General features: G+C 35.6%; 1 protein-coding gene across 1 annotated transcript; it reads left to right on the top strand.

The window, feature by feature from the left end:
- The first annotated feature begins 192 nt into the window (after positions 1 to 192).
- Positions 193 to 24,941, top strand: LOC149565880 (villin-4-like). The gene is made up of 23 exons (XM_089819353.1): positions 193 to 511; positions 3,806 to 3,948; positions 4,525 to 4,624; positions 4,942 to 5,010; positions 5,296 to 5,532; positions 5,628 to 5,805; positions 6,015 to 6,147; positions 6,315 to 6,477; positions 6,600 to 6,750; positions 6,835 to 6,935; positions 7,061 to 7,216; positions 10,311 to 10,379; positions 10,608 to 10,676; positions 10,913 to 11,050; positions 20,499 to 20,627; positions 21,129 to 21,276; positions 21,433 to 21,443; positions 21,556 to 21,696; positions 21,798 to 21,923; positions 22,180 to 22,245; positions 23,418 to 23,742; positions 23,868 to 24,118; positions 24,222 to 24,941. Exons 2-23 carry the CDS (start codon positions 3,893 to 3,895, stop codon positions 24,333 to 24,335), a joined length of 2,931 nt encoding a protein of 976 aa, XP_089675479.1. The 5' UTR covers positions 193 to 511; positions 3,806 to 3,892; the 3' UTR covers positions 24,336 to 24,941.

Genomic DNA, 24,941 nt, shown 5'->3' with positions numbered 1-24,941 from the left:
AAACTACAAACATGGCGAAGGGAAAAAGATTGCTGGAAAATACGCTTTTGTCATAATGGCTGCTGCAATGGACGGTGGCCGACCTGGCATTCAGAGAAAGCAAAAGCATCAACTACCGAAAAAACAATTGTCAAAAGAAAAAGGGGCAAAAATGATGTAGATTGCAACAATTTCCTATTTAACTATTTTGTTATATACACATTGTATATATTCCTACCAATAAGCAATTGCACATTTTTAAAAAAATGTTGGGGGTTTAAAAGGGGATAATTTGACATTATAATAAGGGATTACAGTCCATTACAGTTAAGCTCTGGGCCACAGCGAATGAACGTATGAATGATAGCAGAGCGCTAAGATTGTCTTTAGCTTTACCTAAAGTCTCCATCAGTTCTTGTTTGGCTTTACTTTTCTCTAGGGCGCATTATTGCCGAAGAAGGCGAGGTCCTGAGTTCGATTCGCTCTGAGAAGTGCAAGTTTTTTTAATCGAAGATCGGGCTTTACAGCTCAGGTGAGCAGTTTTTGTTTTTATTTTCGATTTTTGTGATATTGTTGTTAGTGTAGATCGAGCAAAAAAATAGGATGAAAATGAATCGATGTTAGAGCCTGGCGTGGAATTTGTCTAATGGGCAGGCCGATTCGTTCGGTGGAAGTTTATAGGATCGAAGCGGAATGTGAGGGTTCTTTTTCTTTGCTATTTTTGGATATTAGTAATTTTCGAGAGAAAAAGAGTTGGTACACGTAATTTTTATGTGTTATATTGTTTGAGGCCTTTATATTGGTTGTTGTTTGGATCGAGTCCTAGGCGGTTATGTAATGGAGAGGCGCGGAAATAAGGTAAGGGGTGGCTAATTTTTGTTCGATTAGTTTTCAGTAGTTTTTAAGTGACAGGCGGGTTTTTTGTCTGATTGGTATTAAACGATTGCAATTTTGAGCAAGGGATTGACAGTGGAAGTTGCTGATGATCGAGATTAATAATTTCATTCGCTGTAGCTCGGTTGGATGAATAGCGTAGGAGCTTTTTCTGTTTTCTTGAATTTGATTACATCTTATCTACGGCTTGCATTTAGATTATTGGATTTACAATAATAGCTTATGCCCACAACTTAGTAAGTAATGAATCAGAGATGCAGTCGTTTCCTCTGGGAAAGAAATCAAAACTTGCATATTTGTCACCATGGATTTATATTGTTTGATTTGGAGACCTCCTTGCCTTTGCTACCATGTATGTTGTTTTCTTTCTTCCCGACAAAGAATGAACTCAATCAGTTTCATTTATGTACTAAATAAGGGAGGGATACATTGCACGAGTTGATTAAAAAATGTTAATGTGTGAATTTTTCTGTTGTAATTTGTAAATCATGTCTTTGTACATTTACCCGCGGGAAATAAATTAAATTTTGTTCTATTTTTCATGGATCAATGCTGCACTATGTATGACGATCTGATCACACAATTTAATTCTGCTTAAGTAGTCGCAGGATCATTCATAGCTCTCAGTTAAAGAGAGCTCTTGGACATACAACTATGCCTCACTGTGCATTTAAATTAGTGGATTTAGAATTAAAACTCATAGTAATAGAATCATAGCTGTGCTGATTTTGTCGGGGAAACAAATGAAAACTTGCATGTTCTTCACTATGGATTGATGCTGTACTATGTGCAATGGGCTCCACATGTTTTTTCCCTTTCGCAAATGAGGAATGAACAGGATCAGTTTGTATTCTCTACCAAAGAAGTGAAGGTGCAAATTGCATCAAGTTAGTTGATTAGTGTAAGTCAGATCAATGCTTTTCTTCAGGCAATGTTCTGCACGCTAATTTCAATCTTGCCCCTATATCTTTCTTTCACTTTTCCCTCAGTTGAACTAAAAATCACTCATTTGTCTCGGTCAAAAACTATGAAGGTCAATTTTATCTGAATAAGTTCTTCTGTAAGGCAGCTCTTGGATGTACAACAGTGCCTCATAGATGCAATAGGCTATAAATTGAAGCTCTAGATGCTTTCTCCCCATGGAAGACATCCGAATTTGTATTATCTTTGTCATATCTTGATATGTTCCTTGCATGATGACAGCTTACACATTATAAGTTTGATAATAGGTATTGTTCTCACCCTTAGGAAGACACGATCTCAGACTTGATACTTTTCATGAAAGAAAATTAAGGACAATGAACACAGATATAGCTATATGAAGCTACACAGTGATTAGTTGGCTTCTTGATGCAAAATGGAGCTACATACATTTTCCTATAGGAATTCAAAATCTGTATGTTCTTTGCTATAGAACAGTAAAACCAGTATATGCTGGTATCCCCAATAATATTAATTCAACTGGCATTTCTTGAAAACTGAACCTGAATCAGTTCGTTCTTTGCATTGAGGAGGTCTATCAACAAATTGCAGATATGTAAGGTAGCACTTTAATTTACAATCACACTTCATGATTGGGCATGACTTGATTTGTCATAAATTAGAATTCCAGTCAATTCTCCCTGGGGAAATAAATTAATTGTTTTGATGTTCAACATTTGCCTTGCTTCTGAGTCTTTGTGTTTGTTTCCTTTTTAAGAGACAAACTCTGCATCAGTTTGTATTCTAAATCAAAGAAGGTAAGCAGGAGTTTGTAGAGGTGGTTAAAAAGTGCAAGTCTATGTGATTGATTAGGCAGCTCTTGAATTTACAATCATATTATACATGCACAAATTCGAGGGTTATAAATCAGAAAAATCAGGCATTTTGCCTATGAGTTTTTTTGGCATTTATTCGCTATGGATTTGATATAGTTCAATGTGTACTGATCTGCCTATCCGCGTCAATTTTGCTACCATATATTGCTCGCTTGTTTCCCATGAGATGAATTTAAAATGATTTTGATGGTCCCTTGAATAAGGCAAGTGACAATTTGCATGAATATTAGGCTCACGTAATTACAAGAAACAGTGTTTAGGTAGACCCTGGAAGTAAATTAGAGCTTGAGATATTTGATCTATGAGTTAAATAAAAATTTGTACATATTTTGCTATACACTGATGTCATTTGGTGTGTTGTGACAATCTGATTCTTCATTTTAATTCTGCTCCCAGATGTCTTTCTGATATTCCCTAAGAAATGAAGTAAGGATCACTTCTAACTTGAAATGAATAACTATAATAATGTGCCAAGTTTAGTTGTAAAGTAAATCAAAGAGCTGGGATTCTGTAACTCTTGGATACAATTTTACTACAGATATTTTGCCCTAGTAATTGAAATTAAAACAAAACCTGCTTTTTTGTCACAGATTCATATTGTTGGATGTGTGATGATTTTCAGACTAAATTCATCTCTGTTTCACCATGTTCTTTTCCTTTTTTCCTAATATTTGAACTCAGGTTGACTTCCTCTCATTTTAATCACGTGGCCATGTTTTGTTCATATGTATCCAAAGAAGTGATCTAGTGATTGCTTCCTCCTCTCCGTGAAGTAAGAGCAGAGACAGTTTACACAGTTAAATTAAACACAAATTCAGTAACTGTTACAAGGTTGCGCCTGAATTTAAAATTGTGGATAACACTCACGATTTCATGTGTTATGAATCAGAGTTCCAGGCATTTGTTATAGATTGAAAAAAAGGTTGCAAATAATTTTTGTAACCTTCAATATCCTGTATGAAAGTTGAATGTTTGTGTTAAGTTGATCATGTCTACTTTGATTCTTTGAGTAGATTATTTTTTAACGATTGGTTGTTGGGCTGGTAGAATTGTATTGCAAGTGTATGTCTACTGATATTGTGTGACACTTTGTACTGATATAATGTGTTACTTAGGTGATCTCATCAACATCCTCCAAACAAAAGTTCAGAAGGGATCCTGTCCAGAAACCAAGGACTGGCACACTAAAGTCAAGATCGAATATGTCTGTGTCTATGAGAGATGTGGATGCGGCTTTTCAGGGTGCGGGTCAGAAAGCGTATCCTTGAATATAGATCTGTTATGCAGATTCAATATTTTTTGATCTGTAAGTGGTTTTATTTGTGTGAGTTAGTGTAGCACTTAATTGAGTGTCTTCTGGACTCAACTGACTGGCAAAAAATGGTTGCTAAACTTTTTATTGCAAATCAGATTACTGCTACATTTTAAATACATTGTGGAGATTGAAATGTGTACAGAAGCTTTTCATCCTATCCATATAAAGTAGATTATAGTTTTTTTCCTCTGTGCTTTATTTTGGTTAATACTATGGATTGGGTCTTGATTTTTCTGATTCTGATTCCCAAATACATTCATTTTCTAATTTTTCCCAAATACTTTTCTTTTCTATTTTTTCAAGGAATAATATTAATGTTCCTTTGGTTTGTGTTCCCATATTGCTGTCTTCATGATTCCCAAATACTTTTTATTTTTTAATCTTACAAGGAATAATATTAATGTTCCTTTGTTGTGTGTTCCCAAATTGCTTTGTTTTCATGGGTACCCAAATATATTTAATTTTTAATTTTCAAGATGAATTGGATTTTGTTGTATTGCTTTTCCTTAACTTGATTAGCGGACTTGAAATATGGAGAATTGAAAATTTTAAACCTGTGGCGATCCCCACATCTTCTTATGGAAAATTTCGGTCTGGAGATTCCTATATTATTCTAAAGGTAAGCTACTATATCCTAGAAGTGATCTCATAATCTATTTACTATGTAGCTGGTCAGTTTTGAAAATGTTGCACATGAATGCACCTCATCATTCTAATTGTAACACTCTATGTGGGTCTAAAAGATGGGCATTGGTACTGTTGAATCTTTTGGTTATTTCTTAGATGTCAAGTCTGGCTAAAATTGGACAGACACTGATTGCTATCTTAGTGAAATGAATTATGCACATACATGTACCCTTATTCATTAATGTATATAATTATATCACTGTAGCTTCTTTGTTGTGCCTTTTCTAATTTTGCAAATTTTTATAACAGACAACAGCTTTAAAAAGTGGCATTTTCCATTATGATATCCATTACTGGCTTGGAAAAGACACGAGTCAGGTTTGCATCCACACCCTTTTAAAAGCTTTTACAAGCATTCAAGTAACCATTTATGATATAGTAATAAATTGGATACTTGATAGTTTCTTTCTGTTCTTTTACAACTATTTCTGATGTCATCAGGATGATATATTTTCAATAGTAATAAGTTTTTACACCCTTTGAAAACTTTGGTATGGCTCAAATTTTCTTACAAGCATTCAAGCAACCATTTATGATACAGTAACAAATCTGACATTTGACGGGTTCTTTCTGTTCTTTTACAACTATTATTGATATCATTAGGATGAAGCGGGTACTGCAGCAATAAAAACTGTTGAATTGGATGCGGCTCTTGGGGGCCGTGCAGTGCAGCATAGGGAATGTCAAGGCCGTGAAACAGACAAATTTTTGTCATACTTTAAGCCTTGTATCATACCTGAAGAAGGAGGTATTGCGTCAGGATTTAAGCATGTTGAAGAAAAAGCATATCCTATTCGTTTATTTGCCTGCAATGGAAAACATGTTGTGCGTGTTAGAGAGGTAATTTTCTTCTGATGATTGAAATATAGAAAAGGCTTTGAAAATTCTCCTCTTGTTTTTGAAACTATACTGAGTGAGCACTTTGACTTGGACAGGTGCCCTATGCACGCTCATCTCTGAACCATGATGACATTTTTATCCTCGATACCAAGTCAAAAATATTTCAGTTTAATGGTTCCAGTTCCTCTATTCAAGAGAGGGCCAAAGCGCTAGAGGTTGTTCAGTATATCAAAGATACATTTCATGAAGGGAAGTGTGAAGTGGCTGCCATTGGTAAGTTAGCAGAATTTTGTAATTTAATATGTTAAAGTGTTGACTAAACAAAACACTAAACTTAGGGGTGCTCAACTCTGCTATTTTCTGTATCTTTTTTAATTTCCCGAAGTAACCTTTTTATGAACAAATGACTAGATTTATTCTATTTAGTTTTTAAGTATAAATAGTAAAATGATTTGCCATAATGCTTGCTGCAAAAATATCAGAGGATGGCAAATTTGTTGCGGATCCTGAAACTGGCGATTTCTGGAGCTTTTTTGGTGGATTTGCCCCTCTTGCCAAAAGGTCAATCAGTGCCATTGAATCTCAAGATGAATCTGTTCCAGCAAAGCTATTATGGTGAGTTTTAGATGTTTTTAGTTGCCTAATTTTTGTTTGTTGTGTGTGTTGGCAGCAATGTGCACAGATAATGTATCTTGTTATATTTTGCACTGTGGTTTAAGTTTTTGCACATACCAGCTAATATTTTAATATATTCTTATGTATATCAATGGTGAAATTTATAGCATACAAAAAGGCCGAGCAAAAGCAGTGGAGGCTCAATCATTGACAAGAGAAATGCTGGATACAAACAAGTGTTACTTGGTAGATTGCGGTATTGAGATATTTGTTTGGATGGGTAGGAATACAACACTTGAGGAGAGAAAATCTGCAAGCTCAGCTGCAGAAGTGAGTACTCAAATCATTTGGCACATTTGGCTAGAATTCAGAAATTTGCTTTGAAGCATCATAAATGTGTGATTCTTAGACTTCTTAATAATTATTGAATTCCTTTTTTTTCTTGTTCATAGGAGCTGATTGCTAGCCAAGGACGATCACAAAAAGCTCACATCACTCGTGTTGTGGAGGGCTTTGAAACTGTCATGTTCAAATCCAATTTTGACAAGTGGCCTCAAAGTACAGATACAACTGTCTCTGAAGATGGACGAGGCAAAGTTGTAGGTTTGTACCAATAATGAGGCATATTTGTTTTGTATCTCACTTAAGTAACTTAGAAAAATGTGTTTTTGCTATCTTATCCTGCAGCCATGCTCAAACGTCAAGGTTTCAATGTAAAGGGCTTGCTGAAAGCAGCTCCAGTGAAAGATGAACATCAACCATTTATTGATTGTACTGGTAATCTTCAGGTATATAAACCTTAAGGGGCAAAAGAAGTAGCTGGAATTCATTTTGGCTCATCTTCATAAGGCCTTAATATAAGTAATGTAGCTTATTTTGTGTCTGATAATGATGCATCTTGTGCCTTTTGCAGGTTTGGCGAGTTAATGGCAACAACAAAGTACCTCTCCCGTTGAGTGAACAGTGCAAATTTTACAGTGGAGATTGCTACATAGTTCAGTATACTTATCCTGGAGAGGAAAAAGAAGAATACTTACTTTGTACCTGGATTGGAAAACAGAGCATTCAGGTATGCTTAAAAGTTGACAATATGAATATCTTCTTGTACAAAGATGCTATTCAAAGATAGCTGATATATGGGTCTGAAATTAGAGCAAATGGAGAATGTGGATTTACTCTCTACTCTGTAACCATCATAACATTTTTCTGGTCCTGTGAGCAACCTGTTTTAGATTAAATTTTATTCCAAGAGCCAATAGATAACTGACAAGGAGGATTGATAGGTGAGGAGGGAAATGAATACAAACATTGATCACCAAATTATGTAGCTAGGAATCTGTATCAAAGAGGTAGCTATACATGCTCCATAGTTCTTATTACCATTGGGTTTGATACATGATCTCTTGGTGAAAAAGAGTGTCTTTAAAGTACACACAGATTATAGGCAATTAAATCCTTATATGTTTCAATGATGACAACACATTGAATCTAAATTTGTTAACCTGAGATCAGTCTTGATAAATATTGAATTTGGCAAATTCATACTTCAATTTTTCCATCTAAGTGTCGTTGATCTGAAATCTTTGAAATATTTTTGTATGAATATGATTATTATACTTATAAAGTTTCCAGCATCAAAATTGTATATTCCCAAAGTAACAAGTCTGTCAAAGGGTTTAAAATTAGCTTTTTTTGGCTTACAATGTAGCTACCAATATTCATAATTATTTATATCAATTTCAAGGCTTCTTAGGTGCTAGGAGAACTTCTAGGAATGTCCTGCTGGCTCCTTGGATTGTAGCCTGTAGGATGGTGATGTTTCTGGTTTTTTTGGTCCAAGCTTGTTTAACAGCATTGGTTTCTACTTTCTAGCATTTATATCTAGCTTTCTGGTGTACATCAGTTTCTTTGTTTCTTGAAAGGTTCCTTCTTTCAAAATGGTTATGTTTACTTGGATCATATCCTTTGGTTTTGACCATTTCAGGTTTAACCTTTCTAGTTATACTTCAATGATTTGAGTATGTAGCTATGTTAGCAGATCATATCATGGCTAGCTTGATCTGTGAACTCAGATATGAGGGGAAAGTCAATGAAATTAAAACATTTTGTAGTGTGTTGGTTAACATTTTGTCCCTCTAGCTAACTTGGCTTTACCTTGACTCTAGACACCCAGAATGTGAGGAAACAAAAGGATGTCACCAACAAATGGGTCAGTATATGTGTTATATCACTGCCCTCTGAATTATAAGGTACAACTCCCTTATATGCAAGATATGCAATGAATTGTGTCTTTAATAGATCATTGGGATGGGGGTATGCTCTTAACCTGAGAGCAGAAGAGGATAAATCAGATTGTTTGCAAACACAAAAAACCTAGGTAGGATAAGATTTGGGTAACCTATGACAGCTAGTAGAATAGCTATCACAAATCACCTTGAAGCTCTCTAACATCTACTCCTACTTCCAAATGTAGATTGGACCTAATGAAATGCAATCTAGGGAAAGAGTAGAGATGCACATGAAAGATGAAATGGAATCCACATTGACTGATAACCCTCCACTAAAATGGAATCTAGTAAGATATCACCAGCTACAAATACATCTGTCCTACAATTTCATAGAGAGCACTTTACTATGCATGGTTAGCTCAGTTGGAGGAGACAATAAACAAAACATTAGAAATGTTGATCTCAAATGGAATTAAGATCACACGAGACCTAGTTGCAGATATCAATCAAATCCTCCATTTCATACAACCTCTCAATTCTCACTTCGTATCTGGAAACACAGGGGGAGAAGTTGCATAAAATTGCCGATCTTTGTATTTACTATGAAAGTTACATTTATAGGCCTTTAGATACTTGGCCATTGCAATTCATTATTACATTTCAGAGCACTTGAACTGTTCAGAATATGACAAAAACAGTCGCCCATTACATAATCATATATAAGAGAGAGAAGAAGAAACTGTAAAGATAAGGCTGATAATGAAGCGTCACACGATATTTTTGGCATGATATTGGCGGTTGACCTTCCTCGTCAACACCTGACACCACCCATGGCCTTTGCGATCCTTGGATTGCCCTTAGAAACGTTCAACTTTCCATTTGCGCCATCAATTGCATCTTCATATTCTAACAGACACCCAAGTTTAAATTGCCATCGTTGAATATATATCTTTCCTTATCACTTGATGGATGGTTGTGATTAAATCTTTGCATGTTGACAAAGTAAATGCCTTTACCTTCTTCAGACGCATGGCACTTTTTAATTTTTTTTCGGGCTTGAACCCTTTAGCACGATGCCTTTCCTTTACTTTGTCTCGGGAGACCATTGATTATGGGCCCACTTTCCACCTATCATTATTTCGTAACATCTTGTGCCCGCCTTCACTTTTGACATGTGACAACACATCGCGCTATTTCGGGAGATTTTCTGAAATGGGCTTGTACTTGTAGGGAAACTCTCTAAAATAAAGATGCACCGTTGATCTTGATCTTGATCAACAATCACGATCATGCAGGTCCAAATGCTAGACGACGCATTTTGACTTTTCAACAACCAATTGTGTACTTTCTTTTTCTTCTTTTCTTTACGTGACATGGTGATTTGGATGTAGTCTACACCGTTGATCGGATTTCCACGCTTACTCTTACTACCTTTGACCAGGGTATTTGCCATTAAACTGTAGATAAATGTGAATTTTCACCTCCAACATGCTCTTGAATGTGGAACAATGGATCAACGGAGTTTCAAACCTCCTTCTCATCAGAGGAACGTGTAAACAAACCCTCCAAAAATCCTAATCACCTAGCCTTTTGACCAGTGTATTGCTCGCATGGTTTGCTTGATGGGTAGATGAGAAGAAGATCTTCCTAGAGGTAACGTAGACTCAAACTCAAGACATGACATTGACTTGACTATAACTTAGAGCAAAAGGGAATGGAACTGAAAATTGGGCAACACAGTGGTATACAGATATATGATATAATGTCTGACTGTTAAAATCTTAAATGTTTAATTTGTTATATTTATTTATTATGCCTTGCTGTTGAATGGTATGTTATATTGAGGTATAAAATGGTATCAATCTTCATCTATATGTTGAAATACTCCCTCCTTTACATTGTTCTTTATAAGATTTGTGTTTTGTTTTGTCACAGGAAGATAGAGCCATGGCTCAACTGTTGGTGAGCAAAATGGTGGAGTCATTCAAAGGGCAGCCAGTTCAGGTTATTAACTTATTTGCCATGAGATATTTGATTTTGAAAGAAACTACTTTATTGTGACACTTTTTATTTAATAATTTGTATTTTTTGTATTGTAATGCAAGATTATTATTATTATGTAGAAAGCTTGCTATTAATCTGATTATTACCTGATGATGTTTTATGAGTTCTGAATTTAATTATTAAGTTGTATTTCACTCATGACATTTTCTTTGGTTTTTATACTTGCAGGCACAGATCTTTGAGGGAAAGGAGCCTCCTCAGTTCTTTGCAATCTTACAAAGCTTCATTGTTTACAAGGTGCCGTCTATTCAGTATTGAAGTGTTTCATTTATTGACTTGTTTTTCCCCGAAGGCTTGACAATGTGCAATGTGCTTGTATTAGAAATTTAGAATTGTCATTTTGAGAATTTTAGCTTTGAATTCTAATTGCAAAATTGATTTACCTAAACAAACATATTTTGAATTTCCTAAGTATTTTAAATTTTGATGAAAGTTTACAAATGGCATATTCTTTTTTCTTTGTGTACTTTCAGGGTGGACTTAGCAGTGGGTACAAGGCATACATTAAGGAGAAAGGGATTGATGATGATACCTACAAAGAAGATGGACTTGCACTTTTTAGGGTGCAAGGAACTGGTCCAGATAATATGCAAGCACTTCAAGTTGAACCGGTGAGAGCATTAGGCTTGAATGGTTTTCAACTTTTTAAAGCAAATTGGAATTTTTGCTGTCACTAGAACTTAATGTGTTTCTCAGCACAATAAGAAGAACCCAGTTATGGAATTCATATAGATAATTGTGTGGCTCCACTTACAAAATGCTTTGTTAAGAAAGGATCCTATTTATAAATTCATTCCTGCTGATTGCAAAGGCTCAGCCCCTATTATGACAGCGCTGGCTTGAGGTCTCTGATGATTTAGGGGGAAGTGTTACCACCTCATTTATTGGCAGTTAGTTGAACATGGTTGATCAAATGAGACAATCTCAAGGTTTCTTTTTATTGTGGATTTTCACTCAGAATGAATGATGCGATATATTGGGTATCACAAAGCAACTTGTGCTGTTCAATCGTTGCTCTGTTCAATCTATGGATATCAACTACTTCAAATACTTTCAACCTAACGAATTGGGAAGAAAAAGGTTTAGAAAGCTATTCTATTCCTTGAACATAAGAAACTATGATCATCGTTCTAAATTTAGTAGACGTAGTTTAGCCATCAACATCAACCAATCTAGTGCGATCTCCTAAGGTAAAGTTGAGATGTTCAAACTATTGCCATTCCCTTAACACCATAGATTGATGCACATCAATGTGCATACAATAATTGAAGTCAAGCTTAGAAATATGCTAGTTGACCACGCAATGGAAACTTACAATCAACAAACAAGTATTAATGGTCTAAGTGAGTTAACAAAAGGTTTACCCAAAATATCTTTCACTCAATTAAACTCTACTTCTAATCAACATGACATAAAATCCTTAATCTATGTGAGGATATGTAAAAACCATGCAATACTTTAAATAATACAAGTGATTCACCATGAAGACCAACAATGAATTAAGAACAATTTGGCATTATTACAGCAACTATTTCAACATGTCTCTCTTACAAATGAGAGAAGTGGGGTTTATATAGGAGCTCTAAATACAATAAATGACATGGATTGATTTTAAATCAATATCTCATATAAGTCCATGAAAAACCCTAACTAGGTTTGCTGCAAATATTAAATGCTCATCCAATGACAACGAGGCACCAGCTTGTGGGCCAATGGGGAAATTCAAAAGTAGGAGAACCGATAGGAAGGTACTTATTCCTCGAACAAGTCATTCTCAAGAATATGTATGCCTCTTTCTCTTGCAATCTTTATTTCAATTTCACTTTCTTGTCCTCGGAAATTCTTCATTGGTCTTTGAATTCTTTCTTCCAAGTGTGTAGACTTTGTGGTAACTGAATTCTTTGCACTTGGACCCTCACTGTTTGTAATTCCTTGTCTTTTCTGTATTCGGACTCGATCCTCTTGATTTTTGGAACTTTTTCATTTTCCTTGCTTGTGAATCTTGTTCTGAATTTTCTTTGAGTTGCCAAACTTCCTTTGAACTTGTTCTCTTTCAGTTCCCCCATCAGTGCTTGGGATTCCTAGTCATCTTCATCCTCACAAGGTTCCTTTTGACTGATCCTGTATCTGAACTTGGTCCTGATATCTCAGCTTCCTTGGAATGATTAATTTCTCAATGTTGATCATAGACTTGTAATTTTTATGTTCTTAAATGTTTGATGACGACAATCTTTCTCATTTATAGACCTTTCCTAATAGTTTTTGATCATCCTTGTGTGATGAGGTTTTCCCCTCCATTGTTTGGGACGTCCTTAATACATTTTGTTACCTCCTTGGCTTGAAATCCTTTAGCCTTGATCCCTTATAGGGACAAATTGGGGTCCCTAACAACTCGCTATTGAATTGAATCCTATTTGACCTTGTGGAAAATCGATGTGAACAGGGACAAGTTGATTCCCCTATAAGATAGTCCTTATTCTTCAAGCATTTAATCAGGTGGAAAATTGCCTTGCAGAGGGACACATCAATGTCCTTATAGCCTAGTCCCCATTTTGTGCACTTTAGTCTCTTAGTGGAAGATCAACTTGTATAGAGACTTTGTGATTTACTCAAGATTCTCTTGATTGTTCCATCCTTGTCCTCCTTGCTTATTAGTATCTCATGCAATTACCCCTGCAAAAGAGAAGGCAGCATGAAGTTAATGATCTTGTAAGGAAATTCTTAATCTCTTGATTGTACCATTTGTTTGGAACTTTATAGCTTAGAAAAATTCAAATACTTGAAGGCTACAAACTACAAATGAAACTTGGAACCAAGTATGAGAGACTTTGAATTCTGAAGAAATTTGAAATTTGAAATCTGAGGATTTGTCTGAAGACAAACCAATTTAAGAGCACAAAAGTAGTCTTTTGCTGCTACAGACTTGTGGACTTGGAAAAGAAATCAGAATGTTAATAGTCATGTTTTTAAGATATTTTTTGAAGACACATGTTTGAAGGCAAGGTCTGCGGATGTGGTCAGCAAATAAGGTACAATCAGATAGATAAGGCATTGAAAAGTCATAGCTTTGTGACTTACTTGGTGTCCCAAATGCAAGGCTCAAACCTTTTTCTTGATGCATGAATACTGATTATTCTGAAGACAATACACAATATGCTTACCTTGGACACTTCCCTCTTAGAATCAGTTGGTTTGTTTGTAAAATAACCCCCACACTCCCTGCAACGAACTCTGATACAGATTAGTGGCTTGAAGATTATTAAGATTTTTTCATAAAAATCAGAAATCTAGAGGATTTTCAGACTCGAGCTGATCCTCACTGTGTTTGCAGCCCTCTGATCTTTTTGATTTTGTTCTAAGTCAAATCTAAACCTACCTTTGCACCTAAGACAGCCTTGTTTTCTAGTAAGCTGAAACCTCTGATTTTCTTATGAATTGCAGAATCTTATGGAAATTTTCAGATTTACGGTCTGTAGACTTCTCCCTTCAGAAATGCCTATGCCTTGATGAGTGCTTGGCTAACTGTGAACTATCCATCCTACAATGGTTTTTATATGGCACGTTTAGGCTTGCCTCTTCAATGATGACCGTCTTTATGATTGCTATAGCTTCACTTGCTTTAGATCTGATCGTTTCTTACTTGCTTCTTTTCACTTTCCTTCCCCACCTTATAAATTGGCTAGCTCTTTTGTTCTTTGACTTTGGGCTTTAGTCAAACCAAAGTAACGAGAATCGGAATAGGATCGGAATCGGCAAGGCCAAATCGAATCGTGAATCGGCCATGAATTGGCTATGAATTGACAAATTAAAAAAAAACCTTAAAATTTAGAGATTTTAAGACTTCAAAATTTATTTCATGCACCCTTGATTGAATATATGTTAAACACACTATAACATCATCAAATAGAAGCTAACATACATAAACATGGAACATAAATGATAAATCCATCACATATGTAACTACGTAAAATGTAAATTGTAGGTTGTAGCTGAAGTAAATAGAAATCATATGATCATAATGATTCAAATCATAGAATGTATGTAAGATGAAGATCCATAAGACATCAAATCATAAATGTATGTAAGAATCTAAGAGGAAGATCCATGAAATTTATGTCTATCAATATCAATATCTATAAACAAAATAAAAAAACAAGGCTCTAGCTCAAGCCTCATCATCCTCATCATCATCCTCAAGCTTGGTCATAGCCTCAACCTCAGCCTCTGAGTATCCAGTCTGCCTACTAGAAAGGCGTCTAAGGTAGGTCCTAGAGGACCGCCTAGCCATATCCCCTGCATGTAAGATGGCCTCATGAACAACATCGCTACAGTCTGTGTCTGTGCGTGGGCGTGTGCATCTACTAGTGCCTGAACGTGCTCTAGCTGCCTCCTCTGCCATGGCCACAGCCTCAGCCTCTATATCCACTTGGTCAACCCACTTACGGTCTCCCTCTGTGAAGACTGGATCCACGGCCTCTGTGACCCACTCTGATTCTGGATCAATCTCCTCTAGAATGATCGGAGAGGAGTCAACGCCCAAAATTTGTCTGATCCTAAGACGAAGGTTGTAATAAACAAAGACAAGATCATTCAACCTCTGCACAGTCAACCTATTTCCTCTTTTCGAGTGGATGTGCTCGAACATTGACCAACTGCACTTACATCCAGAAGTGCTGCTTGGCTGACTCAGAATACGGATTGCAATTTTTTGAAGTTTTGGGGTTGTGGGTCCAAACATTTGCCACCATCTATCTAAAATAAGGGAAAACAAAAACAATTAGTCTCATTTACAACTTTAAAATTATATAATCAACAATTAAAATTTAAAATGCACAACTTATAAGTCAAACTTTAGATTCATGAATATATTATTAATTTTTACCTAGCTGTATTGTTGTCTAGGCATCTATGGCCATCCTTCCAAAGAAAAGTGGCCCTTCTTTATTATTGAACTTGTTGAGCTCAATGATTGCAGCTGCGCTATCCTCATCACTACTCAACCTTTGGATTATTGTATATAAGCCAGTGAGAACCTCCTCATCTGCCTTGAAGTCAGGATGGAAACGAAATGCCGGATTCAAAAAGTAAGCTGCTTCATGGATGGGTTGGTGGAGCTGATTCTGCCATCTCCTATCGATGATATCCCAAATAGGGGCATACTTCTCCTGCACTCCTGCATATTGGGCTCTAATAGTCTCCTTGGCCCTATCCATGCCCTCATATATGTAGCCCATAGAGGGCTTCTCCTCGTCAGCAGTTTGTAGGAGAGATACAAGGGGCTCAACGACCTGCATATAAAGTAAAATGAAGATTTGAGTCAAAACTTAAATACAAAATAATATAATTTAAAGTAAAACTAAATCATTAAACAATTAAACATTAAATATTAAATACTAAATAGTAAACTGTAAAACACTAAATGTTAAATTGCAATAAACTTACCTTAAGGATTTCTTTAGTAGGTTTTCAAAAACCATCATCATCAAATATGCAATTCACCACATCTACCCCTGCAATGGTCATAGCATAGGAAGATGAAATCCACTCCTGCCCAACAAACATGCTCTTCAAATTGTCCCTTAATGTCAACAAGGACTGTAGTGTGATGAAATTCGAGGCAAATCTTGTGATGCCTGGACGAGCTAACTCCTTGCCTCTTGTGTACTTCCTCATTGTGCTAAGGACAAATGAATGATTATAAATAAACTTGCATATATTTTTTGCCCTTTCAACACATGACTTGACCCACTCAAGCTTGCCAATCTCCTCCAACATGAGGTCAATGCAGTGTGCTGCACAAGAGGAGCAAAATATGGTGGGGTGCTTCTCCATCAAAAGTTTACCTACAACAATTTAAAGTTAATTAGAAATTCAAACATGTTAGAACTTAGGAAACTTGGAATTAGAAAAAGTTCAAAATTCAAATAAATTTATTTTCAAAACTTGAAAAGTTAAAAGTTTACCTGCAACAATATAACTTGCTGCATTATCCATCACCACTTGCACCACATGTTGTTCCCCCACCTCTGCTATGACTTCCTCAATAACCTCACATAAGTATGTGGCGTTTTTTATATGAGTGGAAGCATCAATGGATTTGAGAAACATGGTATATCCTACAAAACAACGAATTATAATAGATCATCAACAAATTAACAATCAACAAATCAAAATTTGAAATATTCAATCACGATTCATAATTATGTATGTGGGAAAGTAGAATGATCAATCACCTCCACAGGACACAAGAAAATTGAGGAGTGTTCTATTCTTCCTATCTGTCCAACCATCAGTGATGATGGTGCGACCCTTTTCGATCCACTCTTTTTGGTTCTCCTCAAGCTCAACCCTCATATCCTCTACCATATCATCCAAGAGGTATCCACTCAACTTAGCCTTAGTTGGGGCTTCAAACCCCGAACCACAAAAAGCAATTGCATTTATCATGTTTTGCCAATAAGGAGCCCTATCACAAATAGATAATGATTAGAAATTTAGATGTCAAATCATTATGTAAGCTTGTAAAGTGAATCTATGATTAATCAATGAATCATAAAACAAGTAGATATAATTAAAGTTTTACTTTTAAGTTTAACCTTAAAGAAAACAAAGAAAAAAGAATCAATTAACTGGCTGCAACAAATAGAATGTTGCAAAGGTACCAAAATTTGAAAATCTCTTTTTTGGCAGCATCATGAATCTCCTTGTTCAAACCTATGCCCTCAAGCATGGGTTGTGAGCCAGGAGTAGTGCAGGGCGCAAAGTAACTATCCATTCTGTTTTTTCGCACTCTACGCCGCAATAGGTTGGAGTTGGACTTAGTCTCAGTATAAGATTGACTAGCACTAGCACTAGCACTAGCACTAGCACTCGAACTAGGACGAAAAGGAGGCCTGGAAGAACCCTCTCCAACACAACCTATGGATGTGGAAGCTGATGTAGTTGCAGATGCGGCTACAGGAGCATGGGAGCCAATAACCCTTAACCCTTCAAGTTGTATTTTCTTATTCAATTTCTCTTGTTCATATTTTTCTAATGCCAATAAATAAGTGCGTTTTGCCTCAGTAGTTTGTTGAGTGCAAATTGTCATATCATGTCCAGTTATAGCAGCAATGTGGTATTTGAATATATAAATACCTCCAGAATTTATTTCTTTACAAAACATACATTTCTTTTGAAATTTTTTTCTATCAGGGAACTCTTTGGTATATTTCCAACATTCATCTTTTTTACCCATTGCAGAAAATGAAAGCAAAGGGCTGTTGCAATAAGAAAATTTATGTAAAATATCAAACTTTGAAACTAATAAACAAAAGCTACAAAACAACAAACTCTAGTTTGCAATTTAGTAAAACTAAAAAAATTCAAGATTTGCAAATGAAAATTAAAAAAATTTAACAAAAAATGCATAATACACTAACATGCAAAAAAATAATCAGCACTTACCTCTTGCAAATGAGTTGAAGAGTGTTGATGTTGACTCCTTAATGCTCCCAATGCAATTTATGGCCTCCCCAGATGGACTTCTGATCTTTTTGGTGCTCTTCCTTCTTGCTGGTTGGAAACCTGTGGTTTTTCTTTTCTCTGCTTCTCTCTCACTTCTCCTCTCTTCTACTAATGCTTAACAATTAGAAGGCCCTTTAGGGTTAAAACAAAGAGGAAAGGCCAAAAAGAAAATTAAAAAAACATGTGTTTTTTAATTTTAAAAGCCAACTTTATGCCATGCCGCGGCCGATTTTTGCTGCCTATTCAGGCGACTTTTGCCATGAATTGCCTGAATTGGCGATTCATGACAAAAAATCAGCCATGCTGATTCACGGCTCCAAAAAAATCACTTGGCCTAAATCGAATCGCCAAACCGGCGATTCAGGCAATTTTCAGGCAATTCTTGGAACACTGAGTCAAACTCTCTCTTTCTATTTTATTTGCTGCTGTAGGTTGTTTTTCAAGGTGTTTTTGCAGTGGTGATGGTTTTACAATTGGGATGGCAAGCTAAGCAGGACTGATTGTGAGGGAAACTCCATATTTAATCTTGTTTGAGCTAGACTAGTACTTAGATGGTTGACAACCACACAAGATTTGGGCTATCACCTCACTGAGGTGCAATGAGTGCTAGCTAAGTCAACTATTCGTGCACATGAGAGGTGGCTTCTCTTAAACAGTATAACTCATGAAAAATCAATAAATATTGATTTGGAATAATGCAACTGATTTCTGATAAATCATCACATAGTTTGATACATCGTGGAAAGACAACTCATACAAAAGCTATACTAACTTGTAGGTTAACCGTTAAAGATATGTGACTTTTGTTATGTAACTATGTTTAAGAAGTTTATAAGCTCGTTGATGAGACAGAGACTGGCGGGAGAAGGGAAAGACATACCATAGTTCCATTGAGCTAGCTAGAGACAATGAGAATTGCAAAGAGAATATGTCTGTCTAGCATGTAGAGTAACATTGTAAGAGTATGTTACATGCACTGCATCCAAATACCTAAAGAATGAGTAAATAGATGAGAATACTGGGTAGCAGATCCAACAGTGTATCCAAATTGAGGTAAACCAAGTCTTTTTGATATGATAATCAAAGTATTCTTTGAACAAACAAATCTTACTCCCAAAATCAATTGAACTCTTTAAGTTTTGTTGTCACACTCTTCAATTGGTGTTTTACTAGTGGGCATATGCTTTTTACACAGTTCTGGATCTGTTCTCTGGCACATAAGTTTTCTCAACTATCATGGAACACAGAGACACTGGGACTTGCCATTCTGCAAAACTTATATTGTAACGATGCAAAAACCACATTGCTCTATGTGGGAGTTTGGTCACTTAACAAAACATATACGATTCAGCTCTGTTTCTAAGAGAAGATTTGGATGGTTGATGACTTGATTTTTTTTGGAACTTTACCTTTTGTTACCAGAATGCTGCATTCTTCTACTAGTAGTCCTTTTCTGATTTGAATGTTTTATGATCTATATTGATATGTCTGGCATGTGTGTGTGTATTTTGATATGTGAGCTCAAAAGATCCAGGCCCCCTGAAGGCTGAATCTGTTATTTGCTTTTGGTTTAGTAGGAAATCAAATCTCTTGTGAAAATGTCCAGGTCCAAACCATTGTTGTGGATGGACTTGCATGTTTCTGGTGGAAGTCTCGATGACTGTGTTCTGCCTACAGTCAAGACTCAAGATCAAGGGCAAGTTGTAGCTGACTATAACACAATGAGTATTCTTATGTTGCGAAACTACCTTACCAAAGAGATCAACTTTCACAGGACTGATTAATAATAAATAAGAAAATCTAGCTGAAATCTATCAATGTCACCCATCACAGCAAATTTTACTTCCGAAATATCCCAAGTTGCCTATCACAGCAAATTTTACTTCCGAAATTCCTAAGGTTCAACTATAATTTTGTAATTTGTTACATAAGTACAATCTTTTGGTTAAATCATTAAATGTAATTGAAAACACATGTAGTAAAGATATAGGACATGTTGCTTTGCTGCAAAAACTTACAAAAATATTGCTCAGAAATACTTCTGGTTTATTGGAATTTGATACATATGTAGTGAAGAATTAGGAAATGTTGTAGTTGATATGCGCAGAAATGCTCCTCACAACCTGGAATTCATCTGGAAATGTCAACATAATTTCAAAATGAAAGGATTTTTAAATGTCCAATCTTATTGATATTTACAAATTGAAATTTTACTCCATGGATTGTTCAGTTGGAATCTTTGTAATAGCTTTGCTTTCTGTCAAAAATGATCTTTTATTACTATTTTACTTCAAGATGTTTTTTTCAATGTACTAATTCATAATCAACATCTCTCATTTTTGGCATATCATGCGACTTGTAATAGAAAGATTTTAAAGTGAACTTTGCATAACTGCTTCAATGTGCAAGAGTTTGTTTGTTGTGGCTTTCCTCCATTAATTAGTAGTGCAAGCATTCTAATTGGATGAAATATTTTACTTTCACATGTTTCTTAAAAGAGTGAAGTCTTTTTCAGTTGTGTCAACCCATTAATTTTTTGAATATGTGGTGCAGGTAGCAACATCCTTGAATTCATCATATTGTTATATCTTGCAAGTGGGGATGACTGTCTTTACATGGCTGGGCAGTCTTAGCACAACACAGGATCATGAACTTGTTGAGAGAATGTTGGACTTGATAAAGGTAGAAAGCTTCTGCTGTGTTATGGGTCCTGTTTTTATATTTATATGGGATGTTGATTTCGCATGAACTTGAGACCTAATATAGATTAAGATTGTGAAGTCTTTGTGTTGGAATAAAATTTTGAGTTTGTCGTACATGGTAATGTTGATGACTAAAGTGTCACTGCTCGTGTGAACTTTGGAAGCTTTGTGAATTGGATCATTTTGATGAGAAGGTTTAACAATATGAGTTAACTTCTTGAGCCATCTCTGGTTAAGACTATGTTAAAGTAGTTCTAGCAACTAGCAATATTAAATGTACTTATAATTGCCTCGGGAAGCTTTCTATATTTTGATTGTGATTTATATATATATTCATATTTTTATTTTTTAAAGGGAGCCTGCATGAAATTTGAAGACCAAATTGCTTCTGTAACCATTCTTTTGCATTATGTCTAGCATTCCAGGCTTGTGATTCTACTTAAAAATTGATATTTAATCTGTTTACTACATGCATTAACAGGCTGACGTACAGTCCAAGCCACAAAAAGAAGGAACTGAATCTGAGGCATTTTGGAATGTGCTTGGAGGTAAAAAGGAATACTCAAGTCAAAAAGTGGTTAAGGATATAAGCAAAGATCCTCACTTGTTTTCATGCAGTTTGTCTAAAGGTTGGATCTTATTTGAAAATACATGTTCTGCAACTTGATTCCAGTTTATCTCCCTCGCTGTTGTTCTTTGAATTTAAAGAGTCATTAATCTAATATTATTTTTCTTTTTGGGACATATCGTTACATGCTTCCTTGGAACAATTGTGGGTTTTTCAGGAAATTTGGAGGTACAATTTAATTAATCCTCTGTAATATGATTTAATAGAAAGCCTTTTTATCTTTTAAGAAGTGTTTCAGTAGACTTTCTTGCATTGACAATTTAAGTATTCTTTACCGCAGGTAACAGAGATATTCAACTTTGTTCAAGATGATCTAATGACTGAAGACATGATGATTTTGGATTGCCATTCGGAGATCTACATTTGGGTGGGGCAACAGGTTGACTCAAAGCTTAAACAGCAGGCTCTAAATATTGGCCAGGTAACAACAAATATGTTCTCTTGAAATTGACTTTTTACCTTTTTGTATTCACACATTCGATATACATTGGTCAATTTAATTTCTTGCCTGTGATTAAACAGAAATATCTTGAAAAGGATGTACTACTCGAAAGATTATCTTCAGAAACACCAATATTTGTTATCATGGAGGGGAGTGAACCATTATTTTTCACACGTTTTTTCACATGGGACTCATCAAAGACAGCTGTGAGCTTTTTAATCTTATTTTTTCTAGGAGATTTGCTGGTGTTGAAGCCATAAATTAAGATGCTTGGTGCAATGTTTTATTGAAGTTTCTTGTGTTTCTAAATTTGCTTTCTGTCACCAACACACCGAATATGTTATGAACTGTTTTGTAGTTGATAATGTTGACTGTGTGGTGCTTATCTTTCTCATACTTTGTATAAACTAATTTGTTTTCAATGTCTGATTTTGGTTTCGAATATTTGGCATGTGATTGCAGATGCATGGAAATTCATTCCAAAGGAAGCTTTCCATTATTAAAACTGGAATATCTCCAATTGCAGATGTAAGAAAGCCTTCTTTATATTTCTCTGGCTTTTGCATCTACTTTCAGGCTTTCCTCAAGTTCATGTATGTTGACATCGTTCTACTCGATAGCTTTTGAGTAGATTCACGTTTCGGTTTTTTGGGAGAATTATGTCTCCTTTATCGTTGAATATCAGGCAAGTGTTGCTCAGTATACTGAAAGATTCATGCCTTTATTTTCAAATGCAATGGCACACATGTTGACAGGTTAATCTTGTCTAAACAAGGGGATAATCTTAAGTTAGATAATTTGATGTTAATGATAAAACCCTTGTAGCCACACTAGGGCTAATGAGACATGGAACCATGCTAATTCCTGCACCCTGGTAATAAGGATTGAAAATAGTGATAGAAAGTTCTTTTCTTTCCTTAGAATAATTTGGTGAATCTCTGCAATTTAGATGTAATAGGGCCATACTTAATAGATGCTCAAAATGTGATCCCCTGAAATTTGAACTTTTCTTTCTGCAGTACATATCTATCATGGAAGCATGACCATTTTCATGATATTTGCAAGCAATTAGATTCAGTGCCTAGTTATGTGAACTTCATGCATCACTGTACAACATTTCTGAAGATCTCTTAATGAGCTCTAAGAATGTTATGGAGCGGAGCTTTCTTTGAATGACATGCATTCCTCTTACTCAACATTAGCCAGCTTACTGCGACAATTTTCTATATCTTGTAGTAAACTGGCTAACAATTTTAAAACAGAGAGGTGAAAATGTCAGATGTTTGGATGGGAACTTTTCTAATTTGGATGGTAGAAATTAGTAATTCTGGTCTTCTCAAATGTCTCACAAGAAAAAATGGCTTCGTAAATTAAAGCCTAGCTTATCTCAGGTTAATATTTACCCTTAACATGGCTATCGAGTCAAATCATAGCTCTGCCATGATACAAGAAAACAAAATACAATAGACAGCTTCAAGCTTCACCTATCTCATTCTGTTCAATGTTTGATGTTTTCTGAGCAACTGAATTGCTCCTTATCTGATTATGTGCTATGGATGCAATTGCTAGCCCTATGGACTGTATGGTCTTGCGGACATAATAAAAATATTTTTATTTCAGTTTATCTACAATGGTTGCTAGCTGTGGAATCATTGCAAATACACATAAACCTCAGTATTTTGATGTTTGCATTTGCACAGAAACCTAAGAGGCGTACTCCAGCTTCCTATGGAGGACGTATGAGCATGCCAGATAAGACATCACAACGCTCCAGAAGCATGTCTTTTAGCCCTGATCGTGTTCGTGTGAGGGGAAGATCTCCAGCTTTCAATGCTTTGGCTTCAGCCTTTGAGAATCCAAGAAATCTTTCTACACCTCCTCCTGTGGTAAGGAAACTTTATCCTAAGTCAGTGACACCAGATTCACTAAGCAAGACAGCTACTACGCCAAGATCACAGGCTATAGCAGCCCTAACATCTAAATTTGAGCCTTTCAAGGAACGGAAATTACTGAGTGATTTTTCAGGTAATGGTTTGTTGTCTCTAAATTATTTGTATTTATTATTAGTGCTTCAAATATCAGTAATAAGACTTTGTGTAAAAGGTCAAGCTAACAGTACTATCCCTGTTATGGGGTTTTCTCCTTAACAGAAGCCAGCCCTGAAACTCCACCTAAAAAGCCGGAGACAAGTCCAGTTTCACCAAGCAGACCAAATAGTATTTCCATGAATGGCAGAAGTGGTTCCAATTCTATGAGTAGCAGAATTGAAGCACTAACTATAAAAGAGGACTTAAAGGAAGATGAACCTGAAGATGATGAAGGGCTGATCACATTCCCCTATGACCGTTTAAAGATATCATCTTCAGATCCTGTTTCAGATATTGATGTGACAAAAAGAGAGGTAGAATATGCTTGTTAGATACAATACTATATAATTCTTTTGTTCATTTTGAATTTATTTGAATAATATTGTGTTTTATTCTGTTTGACTTGTATGACTTCAGACTTATTTGTCTTCTGAGGAGTTCCGGGAGAAGTTTGGAATGACTAAGGAGGCTTTCTACAAGATGCCCAAGTGGAAGCAAAACAAGCAAAAGATTGCTCTCAACTTGTTCTGATGTCAATTTGGAAGCTGAAAATTTTCAAGGCTTATTTGTATCAATTCCTGTAAGAATCTGTATAAATACTTTGTTCTATCGAGTCATTCTGCAATTTATTTTTCTTGAACAAGGAGATATTTCTCCAGACAAGAAAATTTCGTTCATTCTACAAGAAGATTTGTTCGAGTTTGTGAGTTGCCATTTCATTCATTCTACAAGAAGATTTGTTCAAGTTTGTGAGTTGAAAATGGCAGAGCATTGTAACCTGTTCACTACCCCAGAGCATGATGCTATTCCTGGAAGCTTGTGCATTGTTTCATCTTCTGCATAATTTTGTCAGCAGTTAAGTATTTTTTGTGGTTTCATAGAGGTACAGGAAGTCTGTGAGTTTTGATATCTATAAGAGGCATTGTAATCCTTAACAGTAGAAGAGATCATGGTGATGAAGATTGTTGTTTCTAGTTTTGTAGAAGCAGGGCTATTTGTTTAATGTAGCAAGTGAAAGCAAAGCTGTCTGTCGGACATTCTTGTTGGTATTGTAAACAAGGCCCTCTTCAGACGTGTTCACTAATTATTTCCATTTCATATTTGTTTGAAAATAAAATATTATTCTTTGTGTTTGTA

Source organism: Cupressus sempervirens, chromosome 3, assembly GCF_028749045.1.
Source record: "Cupressus sempervirens isolate cs-2001-9-10 chromosome 3, ASM2874904v1, whole genome shotgun sequence".
In the NCBI taxonomy this organism is placed as follows: Eukaryota; Viridiplantae; Streptophyta; class Pinopsida; order Cupressales; family Cupressaceae; genus Cupressus; species Cupressus sempervirens.
This window is presented reverse-complemented; position numbering and strand designations above follow the sequence as displayed.